This window comes from Sinohyriopsis cumingii, unplaced genomic scaffold, assembly GCF_028554795.1.
Source record: "Sinohyriopsis cumingii isolate HCF-2022 unplaced genomic scaffold, ASM2855479v2 utg000452l, whole genome shotgun sequence".
Classification (NCBI taxonomy): domain Eukaryota; kingdom Metazoa; phylum Mollusca; class Bivalvia; order Unionida; family Unionidae; genus Sinohyriopsis; species Sinohyriopsis cumingii.
In genome coordinates this window covers 2,575,634-2,588,317 of record NW_028315901.1, presented here as the reverse complement: position 1 = coordinate 2,588,317, position 12,684 = coordinate 2,575,634, and the positions used below count along the sequence as shown (strand labels likewise).

Below are 12,684 nucleotides of genomic sequence, written 5' to 3'. Positions count from 1 at the left end.
CGATTAAAAAGAAGATACAACACCACTCGTTTTCTTTTATTTGTTTTAGAACTTATCTCATAATGACGAGGTTTCCTCTGATATTATTATTTATTATCTTCCTCTGATATTCCTCTTTCTTCCATCCACATTTGATTTTGAATGGGTAATATGACATTCGATACATCTGGCTAATCTGTATTTCAGTATCGCACGCCTATAATGTTGTATTTGTGCATAAAGATTGGAAGTACTTTTGATAATGAAATTTTCAATAAACAGTCAGCTGTTAAAATATCAGGAATCATTTATTGCTATACATTTGAAAAATGGTGTGTTATTTTAATTTTTAAAAATTATTAACAGGTCTGAGGATGTAATTGTGTTGCATACAGTATCTGCTGAAAATTGGCGTTTTTGTACCTATGGTCTCATGAGGGATACCATTAGGTAGCGACTAGGATTGTCTCGGAAAATCGCACTACCTCCTGCTAATAAATTATACTTGATTGTGACAACGTTTCGGACAGAATACTGAGATTGCAGATGAATTTGGCGTGCAAAGTGACTGCAAACGTAACAGAAAGGGACAATCCATGTACTATGCCGATGAAATCTGCTATATGCCGGGAGTAATAAAAGACAGTATCAGCATACATCTAAAAATGTTAAACAATGATAAAAAAAATTGTGATGAGCGAGATCAAAAGACCGTTTTAACATGAAAACAAACAAAAAAGTTAGAAATAAAATAAATAATTGGGATGCCTTAAGTTTCGAACTCTCAGCCTCTTGTTTGTCAGACGTTAGTAATAAAAGATAGTTTCAATATAACAAAATGGGAAGCCGCAAGTTTCGAACTCTAGACTACTTGCGAATGTTTAAACATAAATATCAAAAGTAAGAAATAACACAATAAAACTTTGGAATGCGCGAGTTTAAAAGAAAGTTAAACATGAACAAGTAACGAACAACAAAGTAGATACTGCAACTTTCGAACTAACGGATTCTTGTTTGGCAAGCGTAGTAAGAAAAGAAAGTTTCCACATACAAATTAAAAAAGAAATAATACAAACAAAACTGCGATGCCGAGAGAATCAAACTCGGAACCTAGTGTTTGGCAGGCCTTATTCATAAAGAAACTTTCAAAATAAACAAATGGAGTGCCGCGAATTTCGAACTGACAACTTGTTCCTTAGCAAATTTTGGTATAGAAGAAAGTCAGTAGTTAATGGGTGCGAACCTTGTTTCTTCTAGTATTTCAACTTAAACAGTAAAATAATTAAGATTGAAAAATTGCGACCAGCGAGCTTGAAAGAAAGATTCAACATTAGATTTTAAAAAAATATAATCCGATTGGGATGACGCGAGACTTTAACTCGTTACCTCGTGTTTGGCAGACGGAAGTCATAAAAGAAGGTTCCAGCATGAAAATAAAAAGTTTATAAAAGGCAATTGGATGCGCGAGTTGAAAAGAAAAAATTTTCAACATCAAGCTAAAAGAAAAGTAAAAAGAAAACAACAAAATGGGATATTCGAGTTCAAAAGATTGTATGCACATACAAATTAAATCAGAAGCAAAATTAAAATATAAAAGAAAACTTGATATGCCTTATCTAGTAAATATTACGGAGACAGTGGTTCAGGCCTGGGACGCCATTTTGGTTTAATTTTCGTGTTGGTTTTTCTTAATAGCTTTCAACATTATGCTGAGTATGAATAATCTATAATTAAAATATCATGTTTTAAAATAATTTGTAACGTCACGAATAAAAAAGGATATCTGCCATATTTACCGGTATGGAATGTAAAAGAAAACATATCGTTTTGTAATTTCGAATAACTTTTACCAAATCTGTTCTGCAAATTTTCAGTATGAGTATAATAATGATGACTACACAAATTGTGTTCTGTGGCATAAATAGGAGAGACAGTACTTTGAGTTTACTCAATAGTAACCTTGAACCTCTTCAACACAACTTGAAATTCTAGAGTTTTGATAATATCTGTGCAATTAGAAATAACACCACCAGACAGTATACTAAATTGTAAATTATGGCAATATATATATATATATATATATATATATATATATATATATATATATATATATATATATATATATATATATACATATATATATATATATATATATATATATATATATATATATATATATATATACAAAATAATTGACAGATTCAACATTAAAATAATTATGATCTAATTATTTTGTTTCCTATGTTACAAGGATACATTGTATATAATGCTTAAAAACGTAGACAGATGCACGACCACTATTGATGTACAATGATTATATACAATGAAAAAAAAACTTTTTTCGATACCCTGCTTCTCTAAACATTCCTAACACTATGAGAGACAATCAAATCAAATGGCTTGAAACAAGTCAGTTGATGACAAAACAATATGAAACCAGATATGCGTAACAATTTATAAACCAATGTTTAAATATTAAACTATTTAATACGGCGAGTCCCTTTTCGGAAACCAGTTTGAACTTGATAGATTACTCCCACCCCATGCATTGTCCATGCAGTCAGTCGTTATTCAAAAAAGCGCTGACCTTCTTTTGCATAACGATGTGTGGAAAGCATTGACACTTGTTGGCATCATTCAATACATTAAATATATATATTATAATAATAATAATAACTTGTACCCACGCATGCCTGCAAGACTAAAATATATAATTATACAAGTGGGTCAATACTGGAATAGTTATGTCACAATGTGTTTTAATATACCATTGAACATACTTCAGAGTAGTTACGTATAGCTCAAAATATTAACACCTTAAAGTACTAACTTGACCCTTTAATTTAAATATTGTTAGTGAACAGCTACTTTCAAGAGATAAACTCATTGATCCTTAATAAATACTAAAATGTATGCATTGCTCACGTAACAATATAAACCGTGCATGCATATCTTGTGTGGCTTCGTGTTTGCTTTAGGGACTACGCATCGCGTATGTTTTGAGGAATATCTTAAAAAAGAAAGTGTTTCCGGTATTTATAAAATTGTATTTCGGACGCGGAAACAAGTTTTATTATTACATTGTGCCTCTTGTGACCTTGAACTTTGGGATCAAAGAGACAATGTTAGCCACATTATACATTTAGAAAAAGAAGTCAAGATGAAATATCCAACATATTTGCTCTCAAAATGGGAAGTAAATACAGATGCACATATTCCCAAATGAAAATCCAATGTAAGACATAACAAAAGTATATACATGATGATGCATAGTTGACAATTCGCTATAAAATCCTAAAACTATCAATACGAACGTAGGATAGTGTCAATAAGAAAAACCATCGACAAAGTTGTTGTTGTTATGAATATGTGATGTGATGTGATTTGGATTTTTAACGTAGCTTTTAACAATTGTTCAGTCATATTGCTAAGATGTATGCAATGTGGCAGTTTATAGTGATGTCTAGCACTGGGGCATCATGCCACAGACATGTAGCATGATGTCCCACCCAGTCACATTATCCTGACACCAGGCCGACCAGTCCTAACACTAACCTCTTAATGCTGAGGGCCAAGCGAGGCAACTTTTAGTACCGTTTTTGTAAGTCTTTGGTATGACTCGGCCGGGGATCGAACCCATGACCTCCCGCATCCGAGGCGGACGCTCTACCCACTAGGCCACCGGAGCGGTCTGTTATGAATAAGAAATCTTTGAGCAAATTGCAACATATCGTCTAATAATTGTGTATAAAGGAACTAACAAACTAAAATTAAACGTTGTGTCTGTACTTTCAAACAATACAATCTAGTAATGTACATTAGCTACAAATATATATTTTTTCTGTTGAGGCAATGACGTGTCCGGTACAAAACAAAATTTCCCTGTGGAACATTAATGTTAATCAAACATCCAAATTGTGTGCACATATGACACTTAAAGTCCAGACACCGAAACAACTTACTTAATTACATTACCGTCTTGTAATAATGAACAATATCATGCAGGCTGGGTCACATTATGTATCAGGGTAGAGTTTTCTGTCAACATCTCTATAAAGCTTGTAACGGTAAGGACCGAATAATCAACAAGTAACATAGCATAGCATGCCCCTTTTGAAACCAGTACGATAATTCGGTAGTCGGTAAATCTCTCTATGTATAATTACTGACTGAGAACGGTTTCCCACTAGCAGACGTAAAAAACCTGCATTAGTTTGTAATGTGAGTACTGGCTCACGTATTTTCTGCGTGAAAAAGTGAGCGATGCCCCATTTATATATACAACTAGAGTGTCGGTTTTTCTGGCTCAATTGTTTGTTTTGTTTTGTGCGTGAGTGTGTGTTTTCTGTGTCAGTGTCTAATTAATATATATTATCGTATTCGGATGCATGTGTTTATCCAATGGCGAATCTATGAATGCCATAGGTGGGGTATCGTTTATCATCAAACATCATGTTATGTTAATGAGAAGCGTTTCGATGTGATGTCGATGGGATTAAAATGTTTATATGGTGTAATAGTGCATATTTCCTTGTAGTGTACTTGTCTGTAGTGATCGATGGTAGATTTCGTTTCGAACTTTTTTGGACTTTGTTGTCGTCGTCGCAGTGGATAGGTCTATGTTGGGGATAGTCACTGAGATCGAACAGTTCTTTGAGGTCGAACATATGTTGCTAAAAATCTTAGGTCTGAATTTTCTAAATAAGTAAGACTGTATCGTTCATTAGCAGCATAGCCTGACATCCGTATTGTTTTAAATACAATCTTAATGAAACTCGCAAATTACCATTTACAAAAAATCGAGAATGGCCGTTCCCCATGTATCATGGGTTCATCAAGTCTGAGATTGGTTTTTTGTCTGTATTCGATCTTCGTTGAAGATTTTCATGTGGAGAAAGGCGTCATTGGCGACCAGTTTATCTCGACGTTTGACACTGTTAACCATTTCATTTTTTCCGACGTCGAATATTTTCCGTGGTTTTTACGATGATGCTTTTGTTCGTAAGTTTGGAGAATTTTAGCCGAAGTCTGTGGTGATGTTTGCCCATTGTTTCGTATTAAAGTCGATGTAGGTTTCATCCACGGGGATTGTTGAAACTTGAGAGTGCGATGAATGTTATCGAGCACGAGTCCGTGTTGGATAGCTCGTAAAAATAGACGATGATGCAAAATATACCTGTTATTATCCATGAGATTGGGCACAGGTTTTTTCACTTTGGATTCTTCTAGAAGGAACTTATGTTTTCCTCACGCAGTTCCCAATATATCATTTTCTTAGTGACAAGAAATCTTTCAGCGCAGGATGAATAATATATGTGAGCATCGTGGAGATGTTCCATATAAACGAGATCGACCTCGATGAAATAGCCTACATCGTCCGCGACTAATGCTCGTTTTTCTTGAAGAAACTGTTCTCCGTTGGTCAAGTGAAATCCGCCTGTGGAATGGGATTGTGACATGGCCCATTTATATGGATTTTTCATATCCAGATAAATGATGTAAGTGGACGGCTTCGTGGGATCGTAGTTAATCATATATTTGTTGTTGACGACTGCGTGTGTTTTGCTGACGACGTAGATTTCGCCTAGAACTATGTTTTCAGTGAATAAAAACATGTTTGGGTCGGTGAAGAGTTCGACTTCGACGACTTGATTCGTTTCGAGAAGCGCATCCCATGAGAGACCTGGCGCTGATAAGTAGCACAGTTGGTAAAGATGGTAATGGGCCATGCACGTTTTCTGAAATAGTCTATGACATCTGCGGAAAAATGTACGTCCGTTTTAAGATAGATATCGTGATAATCTCTGACTGTTTGACACCCACATTTATGCTATAGCGCGAGTGTTAGCAGATATTCGTTTTTAAGCTGGAATAAAAGGCGTCTTCGGGTGGCAAAGAGGTTTCCAATGTGGCATCAAATATATTGGACAAACCATTCAACCAAAATCTAAAAGTATGAACCGACATAGACTAGACATATCAAGTATATAGATCGATCATGTTTCACCTCATGTTGCAGCATATTTTAAAAACAGTTCCTATACTTTGCAAGATTTCTCGTTTCAAACTATTGCTAAAGCTGATTCTAAGATGGAACGTCTGCTAAAGGAAACACATTGGCTTCAGCGTCTTAATACGGTAAATAAAAAAGGCATGCATTCCAATACAACATTCCTTAATCATTTTTAAATATAATGTGTTTTTAAAACAAATATGGTAAGACATATATTTGAATTCTGCCCCCTATTTACAATTAGTTCAGAATATTTTTATGTTATTATAATTTACAGATTAACCTGAATAGAAAAAGTATAAACTAATAACATAAAAAGTTTCTTAATTTTTTAAAAGCATGAAGTGGCATAATAAAATAAATGTTCAATATATTAATAAATACTTTTTATACATATATATGAATAAAAAGAGTTCTTATTAATTATTGAACATTTTTCAATAATAAATCAAGGTATAATACATTTTTTAAATGTGCATTATTCATAATATAAATATTAATACATTATTTATCTCTATTTATTCAAACAGATAAACACACATGCACATACACACATACAGAATTATACATATTTCGCAGTTTTTCTGTCGTGAATAATAATGCGATATGACACCGATAAAACAAATTCACTATACGATGTCGAATTAGCCCATACCACAAGTAGAACCATCTATATCGTCACCCCTTCGTATCTCTTCTGTATCAAACGGGACCATAATACCATGTTTGGCTCCAGGTCAATACACATACATAAATGATTGATGCGTTACGCCATAACTCAATTACGTCGTGAGTAGAATCGGAAATAATGCATTGTGTATTAATGCCGCGGATAAAATCTGCCATGTTTCCGATCTGAACTTTGTGAAATTTTAAACTGTTACCCTAGGATTTTGCCGTATGAGGCACCAGCGCGATGAAATCCCGAGAATATCTGCATCGCATTAGTCTCCGTTGTACATAGAGGTTCACCACTGGACTGATCAATCGCCAGATTAATACATGATAAAAACAAGACTAAAGTACATATTTCAATCATTATAGCAACTTGAACCACAGTGATTGGTCTGCGTAGTTCCGGTGAAAGTGAATTTGCCTGAAACGCACTAAAAATATTTTCAAGGGTGATTGAATCGATTAATCGCCTGATTAATTAATACAACAAACGAATACTAAGTTGCATAGTTCAAACGTTATAGCAACTTGCACCAAGGAGATTGATTCGCGACATTCTGGTGAAAGTAAATTTGCGTGTAATATTTTCAAGGACGATTATATAAATATCATTTGCATGACTGGAAGTATACGTTTCTAAAGACATGCTGGAGATATATGTACCAATCAATTACATTTTGCGACAGTTAGAACAAAGTGTAAATTCGGCTATTGACGATCCCACATAAATACATGTACTCATAATCTTTCTTTATGTGAAGACTCGGAACATCAGTGTGCGGATAATTAAACAAAAGAAAACGAGGTTTCCCGATTTGTTCGAGAGTAAATATCATTTGCGGTTATATTTAACTGTAAAGATTAAATTCGTTCGATAATGCAATACGTGAAAATAATTTAGTTTGTTGTTGTTTTGTTTCTTTGCTTTATTTTTTTTTCATGACTCACAATAGGAGACTGGATAATATTTGGAACAAAATAATTTCGCGGAAAATTATAATTAGAACTGATAACCCAGTTGGATATGTCTGAATATGTGTGTGGTTAATCGCGTTAATAAATATCAAGGTGGCGTTCACGATAGTGTTACAGTGTCATAAACTATTAAAGATGCTAATCACAATGACTGATTTCGTCGCTAACTGTTGAGTGGCAACAAGAAGACCGTGGATGACAAGTGTATCATATTATTGCCACGTAATACTATCCACAATGCTATCGTCCAAGGAAGATATCGGGAATATATTTGTAACACAGTGAGAGCGGCGGATGTATGTAAATTATCTGACAACGAACTGATTTTGTAATGATCTCGTTTCAACACCGTAATATGCGCCGCTATGATAATATCACTGGGGTAAACCCTGATGGAATGTTATTCGACATTGATTCGTTGCGTAATAAACACAGACAATACAGAAAACCTGTCCGTGGATCTGACAAACATTTAAGTAATATGATCCACGTTGAAATACATGTCAAGTAGTCTTGTTATTTAAGATCGTCTTACTAATCTCGTGATAACTGTAGTCGTGGTTGGTTGAAGATAGCGCACCAACCTAACGACATTGTATGAAGGATGTTATCACCGGAAGGGCAAATATAATCTACTCAAACTTGAGATGGACGTTAGTCCGAACAGACGTCGGCCCGCATCCAATGGATGTCAACCATATGTTCGCGAGAGTGACGGTAATGCCTTCATCAACATCCACCCATTTATACAATAGGCAATTGTAAGCGGCTCATTCAAAGTTATACTTGATTGTGTCATTGTGGTACAAAAGCACATTCAAACTATTGTAACTTCAGCACAGGTAATGCATTGTACGTCATCACTTTGCGGACATTTGGTACATGAACACATTCAAGATTTTTGAAATTCATTCCGAACCATTATTTACTTTTGGAATTATGATAGGACATTTGAGATTATTTGGAATATAAGTCACAATAATGTCTGTTTGGGATTTTCACATTTGTAATCAAGAGAGATGAAATGTCTTTTGTAATTTTTTTGTTTAACTTGTTCACTGTATTTAGTTAAAGATCTAGAGTCGTAACAACAGCGATGACAATATGTTCAAGATGGATGCCATTGTGCCATACTTCATACAAGATTAACAACATTTCTAGTTAGTACGTATATACTATAAATCATAAAAAAAGAATTTGAAGGAAAGCACAATGTAGACTTGAACAGTCATGAGGAATACGTAGTTATTCCAAGCTTGTCAAGAAGCCAATTTGCAAACATAGTACCAGCAGCGTGAGCATTTCTTAAATTTAAAACCAAATAAACATGAACATCGGTATTTCGGCGAAATCTCTATGCTGATATAATGACTGATTCGGGAAAAAAATTGATAACAAGGTTTTCAAGATCATCACTGTGACAGGAATATTCGAAACCTGAATAGCATTGCTTGGGCCAACTTAATTTCACACGACCATCCATAAAGGAGGAGCGGGTTTCACAAGAATTTTAATGATATCCGTTATTTAATATTTTAGAAGGAGTAGCTGCAACAATCTCCTTTTGCTGACTGAGAAACAGCAGAGCTAACGCACATACCTGGACTACAACCGATATATTTTCAGCGAGAAATTAAACACACAGTTAGATATAAGACACGTTGCCATCAAATATAAGTGTTAGAATGTATATATTTGACAATGTTCTGTAGAGTGTTTTAGATACTATTTAATACCTATGAAACGAAATACAATTAGAAAATTTACCAATACCGATTAATTATGGTCACGAATTTAAGCTTTGGCGGCTGTGTTTTGAAACATAGTTAAGCCAATTTCACTACCTCCGTCATATTTTCAATGGAAAAACAAGCGGACATTTAAATATAACACATGCTGCTATGAAGGGGGGGGGGTGTAGAATGTGTATATTCGATAATGTTATGTGCAGACTTTTGGACACTATTTACTATCTATTTAATGAAGTACATTTTAGACAATATACCATTTACAGAGTAATTGTGGTCATTAATTAGATTTGTGCCTGATGTGTTTTAAAACATAGTTGTGCAAGGATGGTTAGGTCATATGCACATACAAACTAAACGTCCAGTTAATATTAATCTAATGTTTTGGCGCTCAATAATCAATTATAGCCTAAACAAAACCGAAGGTCATACAAGTAAATCGGTATTTTTGTGACATTATCATTTTAACAACCACATGACTATATTATACCCAAGCTACGCATCCCGTATAGTTTGTTAAATAGAATAACAAAATGTTATCCGTATTTCTAAAATCAAGTTTCATGGTTACCTTTCCCTGCTTGTGACCTTGAAATGTGAGATATAACAAAACAATGTTAAATATAGTATAAATATGACCTTAAGATGTGAGGACTAACAAAATAATGTTAGCCATATTATATATTTAGAGAAAAGCAACTGATTATCATGTCAAGGCTTGTAAAGTTCAAGGCCGGGCAGTCAATAATTTAACAGGATGGACATCTGGTCGGTCAATGTAGAATTATAATAGTCACATCAGGAAACAAAACTTATAATTAATTAGCCCATAAAAGTGTCCGGTTGTACGTATTTACTGAAAGAAGGACGTTACTTCTTTTTCCCACAATATCAATAGATGCGCGATATAGAACCAATATGACATGGGTTAGAATAAAACCCTTCCTTGGTAAGTGGTAAAAGTGAGGAAATTTTGGTGAATAATTACTTTTCATAAATATATCCGTCTTAGAAATCACATATTAAGTGAAAGTAATACATGATTTGTGATTATTTACGCAGAGTATCTATATTTTGACTTACTCTTTCTTTTTTCGCTCTTTCGTCCTGAAAGAAAAGAATAAGTCTGATATTAGAAAAGATGATATACACCCTTTTATGTGCTCTCCAGAAAGGGAGAGGACACTCATACACAAATTCGTCATACTCGTAAATGGAAATACAGGGCACAATACACAGTGTAAGTCATTACATCAAACAAAGTAATCCCAAATAGATGTCGTTTTAAATAATATATTGTACGCTTTGCCTCGTATGTAAATCTTTAAACTGGCACTTTTCTTTATTTTCTTTATCCTGTAATGTTTCATCAATGTGGTACTATATAAATGGAGACAAAAGTAAAGTGCGCTGCTAATTACAACAACAAATTAAACTGCAGACAGTATATCATCAAATATACCCTGCCTCTATGAAGTTTGTGCTTTATTATTGTTTTACTGCATTGGCCTCGAACTTTGTGAATAATTATGAAGTCACTCATCTCTAAATTGTCGTGTGGACTGGTATAAGAAAAACGTACCGCGGATGTGGTAATATGTGATCAGGAAAGTGGGCAAACAAAACATATATTGTTTTATTTCAGAAAAGTATAGCGTTTTCAAAAATGCTTATCTGCTTATTTTTTCGAAGACATTAGCTGTCATTCTGTTTTCCAAATCCATGCTTTTTCTTCAGTATTTGATTAATTTGTATAATTAAAGAGTTTTTTGTTACACAAATGCTGCAGAACATTTCTTTCTCTCTCTCTCTATGGTACAGTATATCCAAAATGATAGGTCAGTACATTGGTATAAATTGGCAGTGTATGTTTAATTCTTACATAAAAATGATACAAATGTGTTTTGGTTATGTGCTGGTTTGGACATTCTTGAAAGACAAAGTTAATATCAGGTTTCCTCACTATTTTCATAAAGGAAAATGAATAGGTAGTACATTATGCAGAGACGACACTGTCCTAATTAAATGCACATCGCACACTTGATATGTCTTCCAGCGGATAATCCTTTGTTAATATTTGAATATTAGAAGAAAGGAAAATAAGAAACTTGCACTTTTCATAACAGTTCATCGTACACTATGAGATTGTAAGAACCGTCCTCTCTGCATTAGATCATAAAATATTATTTTCGTCAATCGATGTAATTTGAAAAAGAAACGAAAAACGTGGATCAAGCACGGTCATAGGACGGCAAATGCTATTTTACTAGATTGGTATAAATGGGCAGTGTGTGTTTCATTTGTTTATACAAAATAATGATAAAAAGCCTTTTTTGTGTGTGTGCTGGTGTGCACATTCTCGAACGATAACGAGAATCTGATTAGAAAATCTTACACTATGGGTATTTCAGACCAATCAGAATGCACTTCTTTGGAAGTGTTAGGCAACGTCAACTGCATCATTTTTGTCAAAGCTGATTGATTCATGTTCCTATATATGGAGCATGGACTTACATGATATAATTATCGGAGTGGATAAGTATAAAACGTGATGATTTTATGACAAAACAAGATGTCAAACATAGTCGCGTGCACATAGGCACGTTATCTATCTATTTATTTAACTATCTATATCCTGGCTGAATCCAATGAACAATTATTAATGCAAAATATGTATTATATATTGATGAAATATACCTGTAATAATTGCATAATCTGTCGTATAAACGGCTGATATAGCTCATTCAAAAGGCATGATTCTGTCCAGAATTCGTTGTACTATCCCCACCGAAATAATGAATAAACATCAAATCTATAATAGCCGTAAATTCAAGATAGCTGACAGCAGTTAATTCGACTTCATTTAAAGACTGAAGAAAAATCGATGTATGTACAAATATAATGATATTGATGCAATTAACCTAGGACACCAAGTCCAACTGTAGCTAAAAGCACAATATCAAAATCAAATGCACTATTGCAAATACAATCCACATATCTGATAAGATATATTCCTATCATTTGACAGACTTTCGATTAAAATTAAAGTAAACGTTTTCGGTACCGAAGCATTAAGGGATAAAGAAATTGAAAACAGTTCCACTTTGAAAACATCAATGATTAAATAAAAATAAAATGATTAAATACAAATAAAATGATTAAGTACAAATAAAATGATTAAGTACAAATAAAAAGGCCATGAGGATATTGCATATAGTATTTGTTGTTTTCACGCATCATTCAAATTAGAATTTTGTATTGTAAGGAACACTTTGTAAAAAACACAACAAAATG

At 33.8% G+C, this 12,684-nt stretch overlaps 1 protein-coding gene across 3 annotated transcripts in view; it reads right to left on the bottom strand.

Moving 5' to 3' along the window:
* Window positions 1-12,684, bottom strand: part of LOC149774027 (E3 ubiquitin-protein ligase TRIM45-like) — a 204,706-nt gene that overhangs the window by 168,668 nt on the left and 23,354 nt on the right. Inside the window, exon 5 of one of the 3 annotated variants that reach the window (XM_089945912.1) lies at window positions 10,474-10,497. The exons of the other annotated variants lie outside the window; for them this stretch is intronic. Coding sequence (XP_089802038.1) covers window positions 10,474-10,497 — 24 coding nt within the window. The remainder of the gene's footprint in view (window positions 1-10,473; window positions 10,498-12,684) is intronic. 3 annotated transcript variants of the gene reach the window in all.